Below are 22957 nucleotides of genomic sequence, written 5' to 3' on the forward strand. Positions count from 1 at the left end.
AAAAATGAAGGTATCTCATTACCAGACTTCCACCATATTTTTAAAAAGATTTATTTATTTATACATAGAGAACTGGGCACAGGCCAGAGGTGCAGAGGGTGAGAGGGTTCCCCAGAGACAGAGTGGGGAGCAGAGGGCAGGTCAAGAGAGGTCTACAACGCCATGTGGATCACCTCACTGGCTGGGGTTCAAATTCATACTGCAGTGACTGTGATAGTTTCACAGTGCTGTGCTTTAACCTGTTGAGTCACCAAGGAGGGCCACAACCTTATTTTGAAACAATAGTATTAAAACAATATGGTACCAGTCCAATACATGGACTAATGAAACAGAATTGAAAATCCAGAAATAAATCCATGTAGATCATTATTAATACAAAACATCCATGGTCATAAAATGGGGAAAAAGATAATCTCTTCAATAAAGTGTGCTTTGAAAACTGGAAAGCCACATAAAACAATGTAACTATCAATAAGAGAATATGCTAAGCAAAATAAATCAGAAGGGAAACGACTAATACCAAATGATGTCACTTATATGTGGAATACAAACAAAAGAAAGGGTCACATAAAGTCAATCCAATAACAAACCCTAGAAACCTGATTGCTGAATTGGAGGTGGGAGATCAAAGTGGGAGGAAGCACATTAGATTATGGTGGAGAACTATGGGTGTTGGATAGGTGTGATGTGATAACAATACCTGAAGGGGGTGATCCTATCTCTAAATCATCTAAAATGATATAAAATGTTTTAAACCAATGTTACTTCAAAAAAAGACAAAAAAAAAAAGAATGAAGTTGGATTACTTAGTAAAGCCATGCAAAATAAAAATCCTAAAAGAGCTAATGATTTAGATATAACATCTACAACAGTAAAATGCATAGAAAACAGTGGCAATCTATTCTACCATATCAACAATAATGACATTTTTGTGAATGAACCCTATGTCAAGGAAACTAAAAGCGAAAATAAGCATTTGGGATTATCTCAAGTTAAAAAGCTCCTGTAATGCAAGAGAAAGCACAAGATGATTAAACACTCTACAGAGTAGAAAAAAATTTTATGTACTACCTAACTGATAAGGAATAACAAAAAATATATTTTAAAAATCCTATCTGGACCCTCCCTGGTTTTTGCAACCAGTTAAAGTACAGCACTAAGAAGCTAGTCATAGCCTCAGCACAAGTTCGATCCCTGCCCAGGGAGGTGACCACATGGCACTGAAGACATCTCCAGTCTCACCCACTGCTCCCCTCAGCAGTGTACTTCATCAGTCTGTCTGTTCTGTTCCCCACACTGTCTCTGGTGAATCCTCTCACGGCCCCTGCACCTCTGGCTTATACCTGAGTTTTGTATGCATAAAATAAATGAATCTTTTTTTAAAAACATTTTAAAAATAAATAATCCTCAACCAACAAAAACAAACCAATTACCAAGTGGGCAGTAAATATGAACAATTCACTACAGAGGATATTCAGAAGGATAAAAACACATAGGAAAGATGTTCATTGTCACTCCTAATAACAGAGATGCAGATTAAAACTACAATGAGATACCAACTCACTCTTATGAGAATGGCAGCTATCAAAAAGACTCCCAACAACGAGTGCTGGAGACAATGTAGAGAAAAAGGGGCGCTATTACACTGTTAGTGGAAATGTGAACTGGTGCCACCATAACAGAAAACAATTTGGATTCACCTTAATTTTCTTTTTTGAAATATAGGGCCCTCCCTGGTGGCACAGCGGGTTAAAGTACAGCACTAAGAAGCTAAAGCCACTCAAGCATGAGTTCAATCCCCACCCCAGAAGTGATCCACACAGCGTGGCAGACCTCTCCCTACCCGCCTGCTGCTCCCCTTAGCAGTGTACTTCATCAGTTGGCCTATTCTGCTCCTCACTGTCTCTAGTTAATCCTCTTACAGCCCCTGCATGCACTCTGGCCTGTACCCCAGTTCTGTATGCATAAATAAATAAATCTTTAAAAATTTTTTTTTGAAATATACTGTTTCACCTGGTAATCTCATTCTTCGGCATATATTCATAATATATAAAATCATCAACAAGAGTATCCCTATGTTCCACAATATTCACAGCAGCATTATTTTATAAAAACTATGACAGGGAAGCAGCCTCAATGTCTTTCAGGATCAAATGGATCAAAAAGATGTACATACAGACCAGGGAATATTATATAGCCACAAGGAAAAGATAAAATTCAGCCATTTACAGCAAAATAGTAGGAATTGAAAAAAAAAAAAACTATATGTGCCACGACAAGTCAGAGTTGTAAGAACAAATATTGAACACTCATAGAATAGACAATTCAGCAACATAAAACACTTTCAAAAACTACTGGATATCAGCAAATATCCTGATAGCTCTGAGGTTAAGAGGGAGAGGGGAGGGAAAGCAAGAAGGGGAAACTGGGATGGGAGTATAGTAATGGAAAAAAGATTTAAAAAGTGACTGAATCTCTTGCAAAATAAGAAAAAAATACATGTAATAAAAATATTGATAAAGAAATTAAAAATCATGTTACTTCATGTTGGAGAAGGTTTTTTATGCTTATCTCAAGACAGTAACCATAAAAAGGAAAAAGCTTCAATTTTCACACACCAGAAACCAAAATTAAAATTTTATAGAAAATGCATATGACAAGAAATGAGCATCATATAAGAATTATTACATTTATAAGTCCTTCATTCCCCCCTCAAAAAATGGACCTAATAGGAAATATGGCAATTTACAAAAAAGAACAATAAATAACCAAGATTCTCATTAGTCTACCCCACTGATGACCTGAAAATACAAATTTAAATAAGGAAATATATTTAGCTATCAGGTTGCTAAGAGGAAGGCATTCACAGCCACTGTAAAAAGAACATATAGAAATATGTTCTCATACACCACTGGTCAGACTACAGACTGAAAAATTTTTCTTAAGGCAATTCATCAGAGCAGATCAAAAGTTACTGAACCATATTCTAAAACTTCAATCCAATAATTACAGCTCTAGATATCTATCCTAAGGAAATAAGTTATGTATAAAATATTTAGGCATAATGTATTCATGATGTTAATTTATAAAAGTTAAAAACTGAAAAGTTTAGGCCCTCCCTGGTGGTACAATGGGTTAAAGCACAGCACTAAGAAGCTAAAGCCACTTCAGCATGAGTTCGATCCCCACCCCAGAGGCAACCCACATGGGGCGGCAGACCTCTCCTGACCCGCCCCTTGCTCCCCTCAGCAGTGTACTTCATCAGTTAGCCTGTTCCGCTCCCCACTCTGTCTCTGGTGAAGCCTCTCACCGCCCCTGCACTTCTGGCTTGTACCCCAGTTCTGTATTCATAAATAATAAATCTTTAAAAATAAACTGAAAAATTTGAATGTTTGACAAACTGATAAACAGCAGGACATCTATAGAAAATATTTACTAAGCAGCTATTGAAAATGACATTTAATATTTCTGAAATGCCAATCACAGAGATAGAGAACAGATCAGGTATTGCCAAGGCTGAAGAACAGGGGGAGGAAAAAGGGTTTTTGGTTACCTCTAAAAAGGTAACATGGGAGTCAAGAGTGTAGCCACTGCAGAGCCACTGTAGCCAGGACCTGGAGGGAGCACAGGCACTGGGCACTGGTTGCAGGGATCCAGTGATAAGAGTAAGAGGTACCAGCTTTTTTTCTTAAATAACTTTATAAAAGAATATTATTATGAATATGCTAATAAACAAAATAACCCCTAATTTATAGCTTTTCAAGGAAATCCCTAATGCTTTAGAAAATACATGCATATATGGCCCTCCCTGGTGGCATAACGGATTAGGACACAGCACTATAAGCTAGTTGCAGCTGCTTCAGTGCAAGTTGGATTCCCCCACCCTGGAGGTGACCCACATGGTGCCGCAGACCTCTCCAGATCTGCCCGCTGGTCCCCTCAGCAGTGTACTTCATTGATCTGCCTATTTTGCTCCCCACTCTGTCTCTGGTGAATCCTCTCACCACCCCTGCGCCTCTGGCTTGTACCCCAGTGCTGTATGCATAAATAATCTTAAAAAAAAAAGAAAACACATGGTATAATTCCTATGAAGAAATATAATTGCAAATTTATAATTTACCTGCATTCCTAAATTTAAGCCTAGAGAGTAATGTATATCTACTTTTAATTCACCTTTTATTGTATTAATTTTTATTAAATAACATTGATCTACAATCCTATAGATTATTTAGAAACACCGGTTCACATCTCTTCAGATACATTGATACCACAACCACTGCCAAAGTACCCATAATCCTCTGCCACTGCTCCTTTTTTCTCTATAGTCCACATGAGTGAAATCATCAAGTATTTGTTTTTCTCCTGACTTACTTTGTTTAACATAATCCCCTCCATTTCCATCCATGTTGTTGAGAAGTTTTATGAGCTTGTGATAAGTTTATACCCATGTGTGAGTATAAGCTAGTGGTTCTTGGCTCAGGAGATATTTTTTTTGTAAAGATTTATTTATTTATTCATACAGAACTGGGGTACAGGCCAGAGATACGGAGGGTGAGAGGGTTCACCAGAGAACAGAGTAGGGAGCAGAACAGGCAGATTGACGAAGTACACTGCTGAGGGGAGCAGCGGGCGGGTCAGGAGAGGTCTGCCACGCCATGTGGTCACCTCCCGGGCAGGCGGGGATCGAACTCATGCGGAAGTGGCTTTAGCTTCTTAGTGCAGCGCTTTAACCCCCTGCGCCACCAGGGAGGGCCGGCTCAGGAGATATTTAAAAACCTTCTCTGACTATACAGTTTCTTCAAGGCATTTTTTCTGAAAGATATGATACTGGAAGTTTATAACAGAAAGCAAACTGAAGTAAATGCATGACAATGTATGTTTGAAGTAGTAGATACTGCAGTAACAGAACAATTTACATCAAAGAGTGATCTATATATGAAAAATGGACAAGGCTTTTCATTAGTTTACTCCATCACAGCACAGTTCATGTTGAATGATTCTTAAGACCTGAAAGGACAGTTTAAGTGACAGACACTGAAGATATTCCATTGATCCTGGTTGGTAATAGAAGATGAAGAAGTTGCAGGAAAGTAGCAAGGTCAAAATCTAACAAGGCAATGGAACAACTGATCATTCTTAGAATACTCTGAAAAACTAAAAATAAGTGATGATATATTTATGACTTATTGCAAATTTAATAGAAAAACTCCAGTACCTATGAAAACCCACAAAAAGTAATCATTTCAGATACTTTACTGTACTAAATATATTGTTTTGAGCCATGTCTGAAGAACTATTACCCAATTCAACAGTACCACAATTCCAACTTTGTTAAGCCTATGAACATCCAGAATGGACTTTGCTGTCGTGATATATATTAAGAGACAGATGAAAGCTACTACATGATTCCGTACATTCTAATCACTTTGCAGTATCACGAGAGAGTTTTTACTTATATAATAATCTCAGAGTATGCAGCTAGCAAAGCCAGAAGCTACAATCCCAATATTATTGCTAAGAAACATTTTTTCATCCACCAAAGATACACATATACGAAAATGATGTATATTTATATTCATACTTTATACTAGAGGATACAATAATGCAAATACTAAAAGCACCACTATTAAATATAATCAAAGAAAGTTAAAAAAATGTTTAAAGAGCTCCTATATAGATTACTGCAGATAATACCACTTCATTGAAACTTGTATCATATTTTTGAAGAAACTCAAAAATATATTTTATATATAAGGGCTTAACACAGCTAAACAGCTGAATTTGTAATTTTTAAAAAAACATGTAGAGACAATGATCTTGTACCTTAAATATGATAGCCCTCTCAATGCAACATCTTAAAAATGTTGCCTTTAACATCTGCTGAGAAGGAAATGACCAGACTCTTCAAATCTGATATTATATATTTCCTTTGTTTATATAAGGCACATGTTTACAGTTGTGTACACAGTGATGATTAACAACAAGAAGTATATATTTTCAAACAATTTTAAAAATATTTAACAATTTTTATAAATCACTTTCAGGTTTCAGCAACTATACATTCTCACTGTGAATCCCTTGTATACATACAAACAAGCAAAATAAAATACACAAGTTGAGTATTTTTGCCTGTTAGTAATTGTTTCCTACATGTAAGGTTCTGGTTGAGATATTAAATGGTAGAGGAGTAGAGTACTGTGGATATGAACTTGAAAAGTCATTTCAATCATTTGAAATTGCTACAAGACCTAAGTTTCAGCATAACTATCAGAAACAATACGCTTTGTTGCTTTAAATGCATTTATGTTTGGGTATAAAGAATGTGTGTCTATCCAACAGGGAGTCACAGTTTTTAAAGGGAGTCACAGTTTTTAAACTAGCCAACCTAATGTACAACAATTTGAGATGGCCAAACAAACTAAAATTTAAACTGGTACAATTCTATAAACCCAACATCAGTAGTTAAATAAAACTGTATTGCTATGAAGGGCTTGCACTACAAAATATATGAAAAGGTATCATGATAGCATGCATGTCACTAGAACTTTAGTAGTGAGTATAGAGTTATACACACATATAGAGGTCTGAAGTTGTACTCTGAAAACTTATATGGTATTGCAAGCCAATGATAATCAATAAAAATTATTTTAAAAATAAAAGAGTATCAAAAAAGTAAATAAAAGAGTATCATGAGTGAGTCTTATGATGAAACTGTTTTGTAGCTTGATCTGGTAATGTTCAAACAATCTACATGCATAACAAAAATTGAAGAGAACTAAATACACACATACACAAATTCAAGGACATAACATGTAAAACTGGTAAAATCTGAGTAAGGTCACTGAGTAATGTCAAGTTTCAGTTCATGCTATAGTTATGCAAGATGTTACCACTGGGGGAAAGTGAGTGAAGGATATATAGGAGCTTATTTTATTCCCTCAAAAAATTATTACTTATACATGAGGTACAGGCCAGAGGTGAGGAAGGTGAGAGGATTCACCAGAGACAGACTGGGGAGCAGAACAGAAAATCGACCAAAATATACTGCTGAGGGGAACAGCAGGAGACCGGAGAGGTCTGCTGCTCCACGTGGGTCAGCTCCCTGCAGGGATCGAACTAGTGCTGCAGTGGCTACAGACAACCTCACAGTGATGTACTCTAACCCCTTGCACTACAGGGAAGGCCCCTTATATTATTTCTTACACATGTATGTGAGTCTATGGTTATGAGATTATCTTCAAATAAAAAGTTTTAAAGAACACTAAGGGAAAATATTTGGTTAATATAGAATGATGTTCAGGACACCTGTGAAATGAAAAACAACAGACTTTAAAACAGTATCTGTAACAACATACACTTTTATAAATATAGAAAAGTACACAAACATCTATACATACAAAGTGAAAAAAAGGTCTAGAAATATATGTATAAAAATGTCATTAGTATTATTTACTGATGAAGGGGCCTTAGAGGAAAAAATACTATCATATACATTCCACCAATATGCATCCATGTACCTGCTGACAATTACAGAAATTTATAAGATCCAAAAAAACAGTCTAACAAAACAAAGAAGTTTTATAAACAGAACAATGAGTCCCAAGCCTGATGTTGAGCATTTAATTTGCAAGTGACGAAAACTAAAAAAGACATAGAATAAAAACCTGCAACAGAATGTGAAGAACTTCTAATACACTGTTAATTGTGGAAAATGATACAGAATCTTGAATTACCTTAAACAAAAAATGAGAGCCCCCCCTAGTGGCGCAGCAAGTTAAAGCACAGCACTTCAAAGCTAAATCCACTTCAGCATGAGTTCGATCCCCACACCGGATATGATCCACATGGTGCGGCAGACCTCTCCTGACCCACCCGCTGCTCCCCTCAGCAGTATACTTTCAGTCGGCCTGTTCTGCTCCCCACTATCTCTGGCGAATCCTCTCACCACCTCTGCACCTCTGGCCTGTACCCCAGTTCTGTATGCATAAATAAAAAATTCTTTTTAAAAAAAATGAAAATACCATATGACCCAGCAACCCCACTCTTGGCTATCATCCAAAGATTGTGAAACTAGCAATTTGAAAAACTACATGCTTTAAAATGTTTATTGAAACAATATTTACAACAGCTGGGACATGGAAGCAGTTTAAATGTAGATTAATGGAAGATGTGGTATATCCACACTATGGAATACTATTCAGTCATAAGGAAAGATAAAGTGCTGCCAGTTACAGCAGAATGGAAGGCAGTCAAGGCAATTATGTGCTGTAAAGCAAGTCAGAATGGCAAAGACAAATGATGAATATTTACATAGCAGACAAAGCATAAAACCTAGTGGATACTAATCAACAAAGTGAGGTTTCTGAGGTTAAGGGAGACAGGACTAGAGAGAAAGGGCGGAGGATATATAATGGATGGTGGTAGGGAAAAATGAAATGGCAAACACCAGCATATGCACAAAAGGTCTACAGATCATTTTATTTCAGGGAAATATGTATCTTGGAATCAATGACCAATTAATTCCTAAGGAAACAGATTATTACTTGAAATATGACTATTCTCTTATACTATATCTTACTATTACATTATGATTCTTTCTTTCAATTTTAAAGGATAAACACAATCAAATCACTCAGTTCACCGTAATCAAAATAAGGAGTTAATGCCACAAGTTTAACAAATATGTTGGCATCAAGATTTTAATGTCAAAAATGTTAATTCCCAAAATAAAATAAGTGCCAACTACTTGAGCACATTAATATAATCTTAATAGTATAAATTATTTTTTCACTTGAAAGAATCCAACAGTCTAATATTTCAGTTTTAGTCAGAGCAACTCAAGTCCAAATGGTTTGACACAGGTGAATTTAACTAAAACTTCAGTCTCACATTTGTAAAATGGAGATAATTACATCTACCACAGACATGATTATTATAGCATCAAATGTGGTAATGCATTTTGAGGGGTTTGCATGGTATTTAGCATATTACAGAAGGTAGAAAATATTTCCATACATTTGTTTAACAGTGTATCATAGACATTAAAACTAATTCTCTAATTGTTATATATTTGGCATAGTTTATGCCAAAGTAATACATAGTTTATGCCAAAGTAATACAGCTACCATAAAATAAGAATTAAAACTCAGGATCTTCCTAGATACCTGATACATGCATGTAAAACCTTATTTAACTACAGTTTATGTAAACTTTTACATGGTATTTATTATCAATCTAAAAGTAGTTCAACAAATTTGCAAATCTAATCACAGAAATATGATTCAAAACATTTCAAGGCAATATGAAATTACTAAAATCACCATTGACTAAAAAGCAACTGTAACACAATAAACACTTGCCTGAACAAAAGAACGCAAAAGAAAAAGTTGAGGTTAGTATTTTCTAAATGTGTCTAAAAAATCAAATGAGGCAGGGGAGAAAAAAACTAAATTAATCAAGTTGAGAATATTTCTCACCTAAACTCCTGGTAAAATCACTATGAGATGGGGCACTTACCATGAAAACCATCACACCAGCTTAGCTATCCCTGGTCTATTCTACTTTTAACCTGTTTTTGACATGGTGTCACTGTGATTACGATAGTTACAGTATCCTTCAGTAAAATTATAGAAAGCAAAAGAATCTTTTTGAGCCTCCCTGATGGCACAAGGGATTAAATGCAGCTCTATGAACCTAGCGGCAGCCACTGAAGCACAAAAGGCGAGGGAGGTGACCCACAAGGCGCACCAGACCTCTCCTGACCAGCCTCTGTTCCTGTCAGCAGTGTATTTCTCTTGATCTGCATGTTCTGTTCCCCACATCACTGTTTCTGGTAAATCCTCTCACCCCTTATATCTCTGACCTGTACCCCAGTTGCTGTCTGAATAAATAAATAAATCTTAAAAAAAAAAAAAGAGAGAGACAATCTGCCGGCCTCCCTGGTGGCACAGCGGGTTAAAGCGCAGCACTGCAAGCTAGCAGCAGCTGCTTCAGTTAGTTTGATCCCTGGCCAGGGAGGTGCAGCAGACCTCTCCTGACATACCTGCTGCTCCACTCAGCAGTATACTTCCTTGATCTGCCTGTTCTGCTCCCCACTCGCCGCCCCTGCACCTCTGGCCTGTACCCCAGTTCTGTATACATAAATAAGTAAATCTTACAATCTTGCAAATATCCATAAATTTTGTCCACAACTAAATACCCCAAAGTGTTTCCAATCTCTCTAGTATAAATATGTATGTATATACACACTATATATAATGAATTGCTGGTGATTTTTAGTCTACTTCTTTAAAACTATTTATATACATATCAGACATCGCTTAAAATTTCAGTTAAGAGGCCCTCCCTTGTGGTGCAGTGGGTTAAAGCACAGCACTAAGAAGCTAAAGCCATTTCCGCATGAGTTCGATGCCCGCCTGCCCTGGAAGAGATCCACATGGCAAGGCAGACCTCTCCTGACCCACCCGCTGCTCCCCTCAGCAGTGTACTTCATTGATCTGCCTGTTTTGCTCCCCACGCTGTCTCTGGTGAGTCCTCTCACCCTCCGCATCTCTGGCCTATACCCCAGTTCTGTATGAATAAACAAATAAATCTCTAAAAAAAATTCAGTTAAGAGACACAGAAACTAAAAGGTAAAATGACTTAGCATAACAAGTCAATTATATGGAATTGTAACTGTTTCTATGCATTGTAATTTTATGTTAAAAAGGAGAATGTGATGATAAAAAGCACCATATTTGATTTGAACTGCTATAATCTGAATTATTCAAAACACTGTATAAGTACAGTGGGAAAAAAAATGAAAGTGATGTTGCAGAGAACCTCTAAACTTAAAACTTACAGGGGAGGAGGTAAGCCTCTCCCAGAGAGTCTTGTCCAGAGTTAGATAACTCTGGGGGAAAAATATTAATTACTTTACTTTTGGGGGGAAAAATATTAATTTTCCATCAATAAATGCCTGAAGAATGGCAAGGCACTTTGCAGAACAGCAAAGCTGTGGTTATTTTTCTTAACATCTTCAGCATTCTTTTTTTTTTTTTTTAAAGATTTGTTTATTTTTGCATACAGAACTGGGGCACAGGCCAAAGGTGCAGGGGCAGTGAGAGGTTTCACCAAAGATGGAGTAGGGAGTAGAACTGGCAGATTAAGTACACTGCTGAGGTGAGCAGTGGTCAAAACATGCTGCACCATGTGGATCATTTCTGGGGTCGGAGATCAAACTCGCACTGAAGTAGCTGTGGCTCACTTACAGTGCTGAGCCCTAACCCACTGCACCACCAGGGAGGGCCATCTTCAGCATTCTTATATTGACAAGGGAGCTTCAGACTATGCCCGAAATAAAACTGTAAGCAAAACAAATGAAAAATAATGAAAGACAGTGAACAAAATAGAACAAATGATAAAAAAAAGATAACCTGTGAGCTACAGGTAAGAAAATCTGATAGAAATAGTGGTAACAGACATACATTAAAGTTTTTCCCACAAAGTAGTCAACAGAATGAGGAGGAAGATGACAGACACTTGAATCTTTCCATACTTCTCCATGGAAAGCATGAAGCCTTCCTGAAAACCTTCAAGTAACAAAAGCACCTCAATATGATATGACGGTTCATAAAAATCAACTACTTTTCTTGCAACACTTAAAAAGTATTTTACAGGAATTATTTCATTGATTCCAACACAGCTCTGAGGCTTATTATCATTTAGACATCAAGGAACATGCATGAGAAGGTGTAAGAGGTGTTTCTGGGGTTCATAAGTCTGATTTTAGAGATACATTGTTAATCACTACACTATATATTTCAACTGAAATATACACATGCCAAGGCAAATAAAAAACATGAATGGTTTAACATATCCGAAAACTAAAGTACTTTTAAAATATAGCTTTTATTCCTAGTCACTAATTTATTCAACTAGTCAACATTCTCTAGACTACAATTTACATATTCAAAGCAATCCCTATCAAAACTCCAGTGACCCTGTTCATGAAATAGAGCAAATATTATTAAAAGCTATGTACAACTATAAAAAGACCCTGAGTGGCCAAACCAATCTGGACAATAAAGAAGGGGAACAGGACTATCAACATTCCAAGAGTTCAAATTAAATTGCAAGGCCATAATAATCACAGCAGTATGGTACTGGTATAAAAGAGGACACACAGGGCCTCCCTAGTGGTGCAATGGGTTAAAGCTGCAAAGCTCTCAGCAGCCGCTTCAGCAGGGCAAGAGTTCGATACCCAGCCAAGAGGTGACCCACAGAAAGTGGCAGACCTCTCCTGACCCACCCACTGCTCCCCTCCGCAGTATATTTCACCTGATCTGCCTGTGCTGCTCCCCACTCTATCTCTGGTGAACTCTCTCACTGCTCCTGCACCTCTGGCCTGTGCCCCAGTTCTGTATGCCTGAAAAAATAAATCTTAAGATGACATGCACACCACTGAATTAAAAACAAAGGCCCAAAAATAAGCCCACAATTACATGGAAGTTATTCTATGACAAGGAAGCCAAGAGTATTCAATGAAATTGAATGAAAATGAAAACTAGACCACTCTCTTCAAAATGGATCACAGACTTGATTATAAGACCAGAATCCTTTTAATACATAGAAGAAAATACAACATTGGCTTCAGAGATGTCTTTGGGGACTTGACTCCAGCTACAAAGAAAATAAAAGCAAAAATAAATCAAGCTAAAAAGATTTTGCACAGCAATAGAAACTATCAGTAAAGCAAAAAGATACCCTACTGAATGTGGGGAAAAAATTTGTATATCATACATCCAACAACAGGCTAATATCGGATCTACAAAGAACTCACACAGATGAAAGAGTACACAGAACCCAATCAAAAATGGGCACAGTAGCAAAATATAGACACTTCTCCAAATAAGGCAGAGAAATGGCCTAAAGGCAGATGAAAAATACTCAACATCACTATCATTAGGAAAATGAAAATCAAAACCACAATGAAAGACCACCTCACTCCTGTGTAATGGCCTCTATCAAAACATCCAGAAACAACAAACGCTGGGGAAGATGTGAAGAAAAAGAACCCTCATACTCTGCAGACTGGCCCAGTTCCCATGGAAAACAGAAGGGAGGTTCCTCAAAATGTTAAAAATAGATATACCATATGATCCAGTGATTCTGTTCATTGGCATTTATCCAAAGGCAGAAACACTAATTCTGCCTTCAAATGGATATGTGTACTCACTGCAAAAAATATGTATATATTATTAAAAATAGACCATGATAGATATCATAATATCCAGATGATGCGGCACTTTTATTTCTTGGTATTTATCCAAAGAATGCAATAACACTAATTAGAAAGATCTATGTACTCCTGTGTCCTTTGCCCTATTACCTACAATAGTCAAGTAATAGAAACAACCTAAGTGCCCAAGGGCGGAAGAATGGGTAAAACGTAGTACAAATACACGGTGGAATACTATTCAGCTATCTGAAAAAACAAAAAAGATGAACTCCTGTCATTTGCCACAAGAATGGAATCAAAAGAGATTGTGCTAACTGAAATAAGCCACAGGTAGAAAGACATATACTGGATGCTTTCATTCACATGTGACTATAAAGAACAAAACAAAGGAACTGATAAAATTATACGAAAACAAAGTTTAGAAAAAGGATTTCAGAATTAAAGCAAGTAGGTGGGAAGGTAGAATGGAACTAAGTGGGGAGGGGGGAGCCCGACAGTATGCAATAAGGGAATATGGGTGATCTAGGGTAGCTAAGGTATGGTGATACACATATGAAGAAGTTTGAACCTATTCCTCTAAATCATATACAGTGCTATAAACCAATGTTACAAATAAAACTTTAAAACTTTTTGCTTCTGGTGTATATTTCTCCGTGTGTGCTTAGAAATATGTACATATCTGTGTATTTTACAATGGTTATATACGTCATGAAATATGTATTTCATAAAACAATACTCATCTATACTACACGTTTTCTGATCTAAACCACAGGTGGCATGAACATTTGGAAGTAGAGGTGTAAGAAGTACGGAAATCCTGTGATGTTAGAACCATATACAGGCATCCTAAGAGATTATCAAATGAGATACATATGTGGAAAATCATTTGGTAATGTTTGGCACAAACCAGTATTTAGTAAATATCAGTTTTGAGAAGTCCTCTTACAGCATTCCTATACCTCAACATGTAGAAAAGCCAAACTACTCCACCATCACCATCATAAGCAGTTAAGTCAACAAGCTGCCAGCCAAGGCTAACAGCTATGTTTGTGTTTCAATTTTCTACCCACACCAAGAAATAGAATTGTGTTACCAATATGACCTTTTCTGAAAAAAGCAGCTTGTCATTTTCAAGAAAATGTTTTGAATGAAAAATTTCAAACGCATAGTAAACACCAATTGACTTCTTAAAAGTACTATACAGAATTGAGCCGTTTCTCAGAGACTCAGGATCATAATTACAGACACACAATGGTAAATGTTAGAGCTGGTAAATGGCCTGTCTAAAAGGTCACCTAATTCAAATGTCTCATTTTCCAGATTAACAAACTGATGTCCCAAGAAGTTATGCAATTTGCCCAAAGTCATCCAGTAGGAAGGTCAAGTGATTCCTGTTATACTATGTTGCCACATCTATAATTGTACCATGCTCAGTACCATATAGCATGAGACTATTTAGAAGCAGTATCCCTTGTGATTTTCCCCATTTGTTATTTCTGTTATCTCATTTTTCCCCATAGTTTGAGTAAAAAGATTCTTTAAAAAATAATGTAGGTTTTTATACTCTACAGGAAAAAATTTAGGCTAGCCTACTCCACAGCCCATCATATGGACAGAACTACAAGATAAAATATATGTAGTATATTTTAGTAAGAAAGAGGATGCAGCCTAAATCTCTATGTGGTTTTCAGAAATCAGAATGGATGAAAGAAAAAGTCCACAGTGGCTTAGGATCAGCTCTGGGATATGACTGTTAGGAAGCCCAAACAGGTCCTGAAATAGGCAATAAATTGAATAAAGACAGGGACTATGTTCTCAATAAATGTGGGATGAAATCCTGAAAAGTGAGTTTTTACTACACTAAATGATCCCAGGTTACTGAACTATTTGGTGTAGGATGCAATTCAAGTGTTTGTATTCTCTATCATATAAAGATATGAACTGTCACTTATAGGCTTAGTGACACACCCCAAACACAGCAGAAGTTGATAGCACCCCCTAGGCATTCCAATACAAAAGTTATATTATGGTCTGAAAATACTAGAATTATTTCTAAAAGAAGAATGAGATCCTGAGTGATTTCCCATACATATGAAGCATGTCATATTATCACGTAGTTCTTGTAGCTTTCACCTTACCTGCTCTTCTAATGAGTGTTGACGCTGCTGCAGATTGTAGATTACACAAATTCCAGAGAATTCACCTCCTGTGAGGTGCTATGTTACTGGGACTATTTCAAGCTGAAACCAATGATATTTCTCTACAATGCACAAAACAGTCATGCAAATGTCATTTTAAATTGTAAAGGTCTTTAAAAAAAACGACAACTGTGCGCACAAACACACCACTTTCTATACACTAATCACATATCCATTTTTGTTCTCTCCCTTGAGGCTCCAGGTGGCCCTTCTCCCTTATTCCACTTTCTTTTATTTTTTTCCCCACTGTTCAAGTATTTAAACTTTTTCCTCTGCTTTTTGGTGGTCAAAAGATTTTCTACATTTTGAAATCACATGTGAAATTTTTTTGCCCATAATCATCTCCAAATATGATCTAAGGGAAACCTTAATTATGAAAAATGAAAAGAATAGAAATTAAATCAAAGTAATTTAAAATACCCACAGATGACTTTATTTAATAAAGCAACTGTCTCTTGATGACATTTTAACTAAAACTAAATTTGCTAAAGGAAAAATTTCATTTCATAGTCTATTCATGTTTTTAAAACATGCATATTAATTCTGCTTGTTAGTAAAGTTGAATCAATGAAACCATCTTTCCTCTGATTTATTCAAGTTAGTACACTTAGTAAAGCAAATACATTTTAAAAGCTACTTTCAGCAAACGATCTTAAAAAATAAATATTACAAACACTTTAAAAATAATTCCAATTAAGTAATGATTGGAGTTACTAGAATCATTTATTCGGAAATAACTCTTATCCAATTAACCATTTTGACATATCTAAAAACCGCTTCATATCAGAGCAATGTGCTCAAAATGTGTTCACTATGAAGCTATATGAAAAACCCAACTTTTAAGATAAACATTCTTCCCATACTATGAGAAATAACATTATACTCTAAAAGAATCCTAAAATAAATTTTTTTCCAAATACACCAGATGGTTCTACTGTAATTTTCTATCACTTAAAATATCTTCCTACCTATAAAATAAACACCAACAGGATGTATGTATTCCATATTACCAACTGAACCAGAAGGCAAAATATATAGAAACTAACAACATTTAGTAAGAACTAGCATTCATCAATTGAAGTTTGAAAGCCCATAAGAGAAAAATCTCAATGAACCTAAAAACATAAAAATTTAACAAGCTAAGTTCCTAGATATCAAAAAGTAAGTCAAGAATATGCAACACAAGTATGGTATAACAACTATTGGAAAACGAAATATTGTTCTATTTTTAGGATAGAATGGAGAGATTAAATAGCCAATTGATTCCTTCCAGCTCTGACTTAACAGCTGTAAAAAGTAGCTATTGCCAGATTATCTGCAGACATGCAGTTTTCAGGTGGGAAATAAAAATGTTCTTGCTGTTCTGAGAACGTCTAAGGTGCAACTAGAATAAGAGAATTTTTTACTGGACAACTCCTGTAAGGTTATCTAGTATACACTTCCCCAACTTCAAAAACAAGGAACTGAAGCTCAAAGAATTAAGTGCCTTGTCTTAACAATTCGCACAATTGGTCAAGCAAGATCTACAAAATAGTTTTCCCAGTTACTTTTACTAGTATCAGTGAAGTTAGGATCAGAACGACTGCTTCTCTTCTGGGGTGGAATGGGCCTTCGGAAAATTACAAGCAGTGTGATCTTGAGTAAACTGCAATCTTTGTATGGCGCCTTTTCCTCTTCTGTAAACTCTAACCAGGTTGCTGTGAGGATTACATGTGGCATGCAAAGTGCTTAGCACCATGATTAGCAAATAAGCTTTCAAAATCGGGTAGCTATTATTTTTATTCCTGCCCTGGAAAAATGGCCGTTCTTTCGGTTTGAGAATACAACCGACAAAATTCATTTGAAAAGACCACAAACTAAAAGGACAGAGTCTCATTCACCAGAGTTTTTCCCGCCTACTACATAGTGCAGAAAAAAGAAAACTCACACAACAACCTTCTTCACCCCTTTTAAAATCCACCCTTTGCACTGTAAAGAAAAACAAAACACTGCTAAATGCTTTCTGCACAATGTCCTCTACGTCTAATTTGTCGACTAGAAATCTCAGGGGGGTAGGGGAGGGCCCGGTTCCACCCAAAACATGGAGAAAAAAAAAGATGGAAAAATAAGGTGGAAATAAGGTCACACACCTGAACTAGAAATCACAAAAGCTATTTCTTGGCCTCGTATAGGATGGATGGCGGGTGGTAGAAAACAAAATACTCTTTCAGCAACATAAAGCAGGAGGAATGGCTACCTCAAGAAAACAGTTTACGCTTCTCAACGCAATAGAGTAGAATCTGCTTCCTCGTCTAGTAAATTAATACGCACACGGTCAACAACTGAGCATCTTTCTTGCAAAACTGAGGATTAAGCTATATCTGAACTACACTGCATCCTACGATATTTTTACATATATGATATAAATATATAATGCATCAAAATGCGTAATACATATACATATGTAAGTCCTATGAAATGGCGAGACAAAATGATGGAGTTATCACCTTGAAATTAAAAAGGAGGGAATCATAACATTATACAAAAGGTGTCTCCACTGATAAAATTCCGACCTTCATTCCTCGAAACTGCAAAGCCACCTCCCTCTAAAGAAATTACAGGATCGCCCGCAGCAACCAACCTCAGCAATCACCATCGACCAGATCGACCCCTACTCAAATGGCGCTAAGAATCGCGGGTCCAAGCCCGGTGCGCCCCTCCCAGGTGCTGCCAAGTCCCCCGCAGACTTCTGACTACCTCACTTCCTTCCCATCTTCCCTTCCATGGTCGACCCCCAGTATTTCTCGTTAACTCTGCCACTGACAGAGAAGGTAGGGAAAAGATAGATTTTCTACACTTTCTCCAGAGGAACCAGAGTCACACATACCCGTCCCGATTGCGATCACATCAAACTCCGAAGGGAGATTATCCGCCATCTTGACAGAAAATGTATCATGTGACAATCGCTTGTGGAAAAGATCAATTTAGGCTCAGCCTCGATAGAAGGCGGAAGGGAAAACGGTGAATTCTGGGTAATGTAGTTCGTTGATGGGAGGTTCCTGCAGACGGCGACAGTATCACACTTGAAATACTTAAACTAATGCAAGAAGTTCGATTCATTTTCCAATCTTTAACAGAGATGTGGGCGTTTATTCCTATGCCTAGAATAAATGTGGTAACACCTGGGTACCCTTTGATAACGATAAAGCTAGAATAATTAGCAGACTTTGAGAGCGGAGTGAAATTGAAAGGAGTTTATGTTGTGAACAAAAGAAACTTACCCCCCAGCGTGTTTGTACTTTGGTAATGGCCCCTGAGGTGTATCTTCTCACGCCAATAGTTTATAACTGTATTCCGTAGCTTTTTCTTTTCCTTTTTTCTCCCCAGTGAAAACCCACAAAAAAAAATCCCTAGCTTCAACAGAATCGACCCTTCAATGTGTCTGCATTTGTTCTGGTTAGTCCAAACAGCCTCCTTGACACTATTTATTCGCAAAAATAGACTTGCTTTACAGAAGGGAGAAAATATGAAAACATAGTAGATGATTAATAAATATTTATGGATTCTGAATATGGTTTTCTATATGTTTATAAGAAGAATTTGCTCAAGAATCTCCTAATGAGTACCACAAATGATCAAAGTAAATAAATAGTCTTTATATTAAAATGATTGTATTTGATGAAGGGATTAAGGTTATCTGTGCCAAGGGCTAACTTAGCTCTCCTAAGTATTCAAGGTCTGCCTCCTTTCATGCCCCCATTATTTAAAACATTTTGTGTCTGACAATAAACAAAGCAAACAGGAGAGAGGTGGTGCCTGTGAGAGAAGAGATTTCAGTCCTTATCCCAGAAATTCATTGTGTAGTTGTCTCAAGATAATTTCCAAATCATTGAGAAAGGGCGCAGTAGGAGACCTCATACCATTTACCTACCATTTGCCAGTGGCACTGTTATTCCTTCAGCATGGAGTAATCATCCCATCTCTAACATTGATCCCCAAAAGTCAGCTCAGCTTCTACAACTTCTTCCTTTTTTTTTTTCCCTATATTGGGTTGAACTTCCCTATCTATTGCTACCAGTCTGTCATAACTTGCCATATTACACTGAAATTGCTTCCATTTATTTGATTCCTCTACAGTTTGCATATCCTCAAACTCATAAAAGTATACATCCAGATATGCAAGGCCTATATTATAAGCTTCTCTTTGATAAGGATTTTGCCTTATTCATGTTTTTGTCAAGGGCATTTAGTCTAATCCAGTTCCAAAGCAGGAATTATTGTTTGCTGAGTTGAGCTTAGTTCTGACTCTCCTAATAGATGGCAAGCGGTATGGAGGTAGGGGCTCAGGTTTCTTCACCTTCATATCTGCTCACAGCTATCAAGTGTTTGTAGTTAGAAGATAACCAATACACAGTTGTTATTATGCAAAAGTTCCTTGAAAACTGTATTTTGTTGGGAATTTTTTTGCTGCATTTCTGTTAACACTTTTTCATAATCATTAGCAATTTAGTACATATTTCATTAATTTATTTTAGGGATTATCTTGTCATATTAAACAATTCTCTGGTGATATGTCCCTCTGATGGGTATTTTCTGTAAAAGAGATTCCTCTTAGAAGTATAGTTTATTGGCCCTCCCTGGTGGCGCAGCGGGTTAAAGCACAGCACTGGGAAGCTAAAGCCACTTCCGCATGAGTTCAAATCCCGCCTGCCCCGGAGGAGACCACATGGCGTGGCAGACCTCTCCTGACCCGCCCGCTGCTCCCCTCAGCAGTGTACTTCGTCGATCTGCCTGTTCTGCTCCCCACTCTGTCTCTGGTGAAGCCTCTCACCGCCCCTGAGCCTCTGGCCTGGACCCCCAGTTCTGTATGTACAAATAAATAAATCTTTAAAAAAAAAAAAAAGTATAGTTTATTGTTCAGTAAATCATTCTGCCACTTGTCTTGGTATGAAAGAAAGCTCTCAATATCATTAGACGTGAAATTGATCTTATCTGTGATACTTTTAATACCATGAAAATGAAAATTAATAGATTTTTCCCCAAGGATTAACAAAGAAAACTTACCAAAATCTTCTTTAATTTGAGAATATAGATGGATGGAGAGAAGGAAAGAAATATAAATACATATATATCTATATCAAAATGCCTATCTCAACTTTTCTCTAGATTCAGAAATTTTCTAACAAATACAGACACACTGTGAATACAATTCACTAATTCATTAAATTTACTTCAAATATTTATTGAGTAAGTCACTAATATGTGTAAGTCACTAATTTAATCAGTAGGATCCCCCCATCTTCATGAAGTCTACACTTAGTGTAGAAAACAAAGTAAGCAATTACTCTGTAGTGTTAATTTTCCAATATATTTACCCTGAATTTGCCTTCTTTTCTAAGACTAGAAAGCATAAAATTGAAAGAGAAAATTGTCAGTTTATGGTTAGTTGTTCTTTCTCTAAATTTATCACACTTTCTGGGTATGAAAAAGATTATTACTTTATAAAAATTTAAAGTTTCTGCATAAAGAAAATGCTCAAAATAACTTCTTTTAATGAATCTTTGTGGATATTTTCCAAAGTAAAAGTGAATATTAGCCTATCAATGTCAGTAAAATAGTATAAAACCAAGCACCTTAATTTTCGTCTATTCTATTATTCTAAGAAATATCAATTTGAGAACTTAATTATCTGAATAAATCACAATAAAATGAGATGATAAATACCTAAGAATTGACTACCCTATTATATCACTGTGACAAAATTTCTTACTCATTGTTTCCCTGGGTTAGAATTTAACAACTACTTTCTGAATACTTATGTTTCATTGTAAAGTAAATGAAATAATTGAGCTTTTACACTGCTAGCTTCTGTGGTTATCACCTGCAGCCTTGAATGCAGAAGGTGCTTAAGAGCTTGGGCGTGGTGCACACGCATGGCCTGATCCCAGACACCAGAAGTGTGGTGTGGCTATGTGTGAGTATGCACACCTGAGCTTAGAGGCTGACGCTATAAGGGTACATTCGCTCAGATGGCAGTAAAAGGAGGCTGCAGTGCAACAGCTAGGAGAGAATGAGTGACTTCAGAGAGGCAGGACCATGAAAGGATGACAGAGAGAGCCCAAACTGAAAAGCATGTAGATATTCCAGGGGATGGGAGCACTGCAAGCCTCCTGCCACACCCCACCCACCCACCTCCCTGCCTTGCCAACCTGTGGATCTGACCCAAAACAATTGGTACAGAAAGAACATTAAAGCCTGAGGAAGCCCCTGAGGGCTCCAGGATTCTCCTTTACCTGTCTGCCCCAATCTATTGAGAACCTGCTCTGTGTCTTGCTAGCACTATATATATAGTTTACTCGATTATGGCATATGTATTATCTTTTTACAAATGAATAATTTAATGATCTATGTCCCTGGACTCATCTTTGAGTTCCAGATCCATATATCCACCTTCTTATTCAACATCTCTTCTGAGCGTGCCCAGCGCTGAACTCACAAAGGTTTCAACTCCACTCCCAAACCTCTTCAGCCACTGTACCTGATGAATTACTAAAGTTAAAACTATAAAAACCTTAAGAATTATCCTTGACATATCACTCCCTTACACCTTTTAAAATAACTCACCAGCCACTGTTGCCAAATTTCCCTCTATATATGTATACAAAGACACACATATATGCATATATGTTGCCAAATTTCTCTTTCTATGTATACACACATATATACATATATATAAACAATGTACACATATATACACATATACCCTTAACAACTCCACCAGCAACTATTGCCAAATTTCTCTCTACACACACATATACATATGTGTATATATGCATAATATATGTGTGTATGTGTACATGTATATGTTACCATAATTCTCTATATTTGCATATAGATGTGTGTATACGTGTCTACACATACAAATATATATGTATATGAGAGGACACCTCTCAATCTGCACTGTTCCCAGATCTCTAATGAGCTACTATATTATATCCTACCTGGACCCCTCATGTATGTTTGCTTTTCTCAGATCTACTCTCCACATTGCAGATAAGCTTTTTAAATCTCAAGTCTGTTTTGTCTTCCTCAACCTAAAACTTTCATGATTTTCCATTGCTCTTAAAGTACATTCCAAAATTTTAAACAAGGTTTAAAATGAAATAATGCAGTCTCATTTCATACCGCTCAACCTTCTCTCTAAATTCCAACTATACGGCTCTCCTTCATTTCCTGTAATAGCCCATGTGCCTCCCTGTTACAAGGCCTTCACACATGCTCTTCCACATGCCTGAGGTGCACTTTTATCTTTCTTCCATATTCTCCTACTTATTTTAGAGTTCATTCAAGCTATCACATATTCTGGCAAATCTTCACCGAGTACTCAATCTAATTTATGTCTCCTATCCCCCTATATTCCTCCTTTGTTGAATTTCTCATGATTGCTTCTTCATTCCTTGTTTCATATCTGTCATCCTCCTAGAAAGTTCAAAAAGTTAGAACTGTGCCTATATTTTCATCATTGTATTCCCAATGTATCATTCAGTGCTTGGCACATTAT

At 36.7% G+C, this 22957-nt stretch overlaps 1 protein-coding gene and 1 pseudogene across 1 annotated transcript in view; one reads left to right on the forward strand and one right to left on the reverse strand.

Moving 5' to 3' along the window:
- The window catches only part of CHM (choroideremia (Rab escort protein 1)), a 177044-nt gene extending 158688 nt beyond the window's left edge, over nt 1–18356 (reverse strand). Inside the window, exon 1 of the mRNA XM_004685626.2 lies at nt 18284–18356. Coding sequence (XP_004685683.1) covers nt 18284–18332 — 49 coding nt within the window. The 5' untranslated portion in view covers nt 18333–18356. The remainder of the gene's footprint in view (nt 1–18283) is intronic.
- LOC105853831 lies at nt 4447–5289 on the forward strand (annotated as a pseudogene).
- Nucleotides 18357–22957: the final 4601 nt, after the last annotated feature.

The sequence above is a fragment of the Condylura cristata genome, unplaced genomic scaffold, assembly GCF_000260355.1.
Source record: "Condylura cristata isolate star-nosed mole 26May11 unplaced genomic scaffold, ConCri1.0 scaffold00019, whole genome shotgun sequence".
Lineage (NCBI taxonomy): Eukaryota > Metazoa > Chordata > Mammalia > Eulipotyphla > Talpidae > Condylura > Condylura cristata.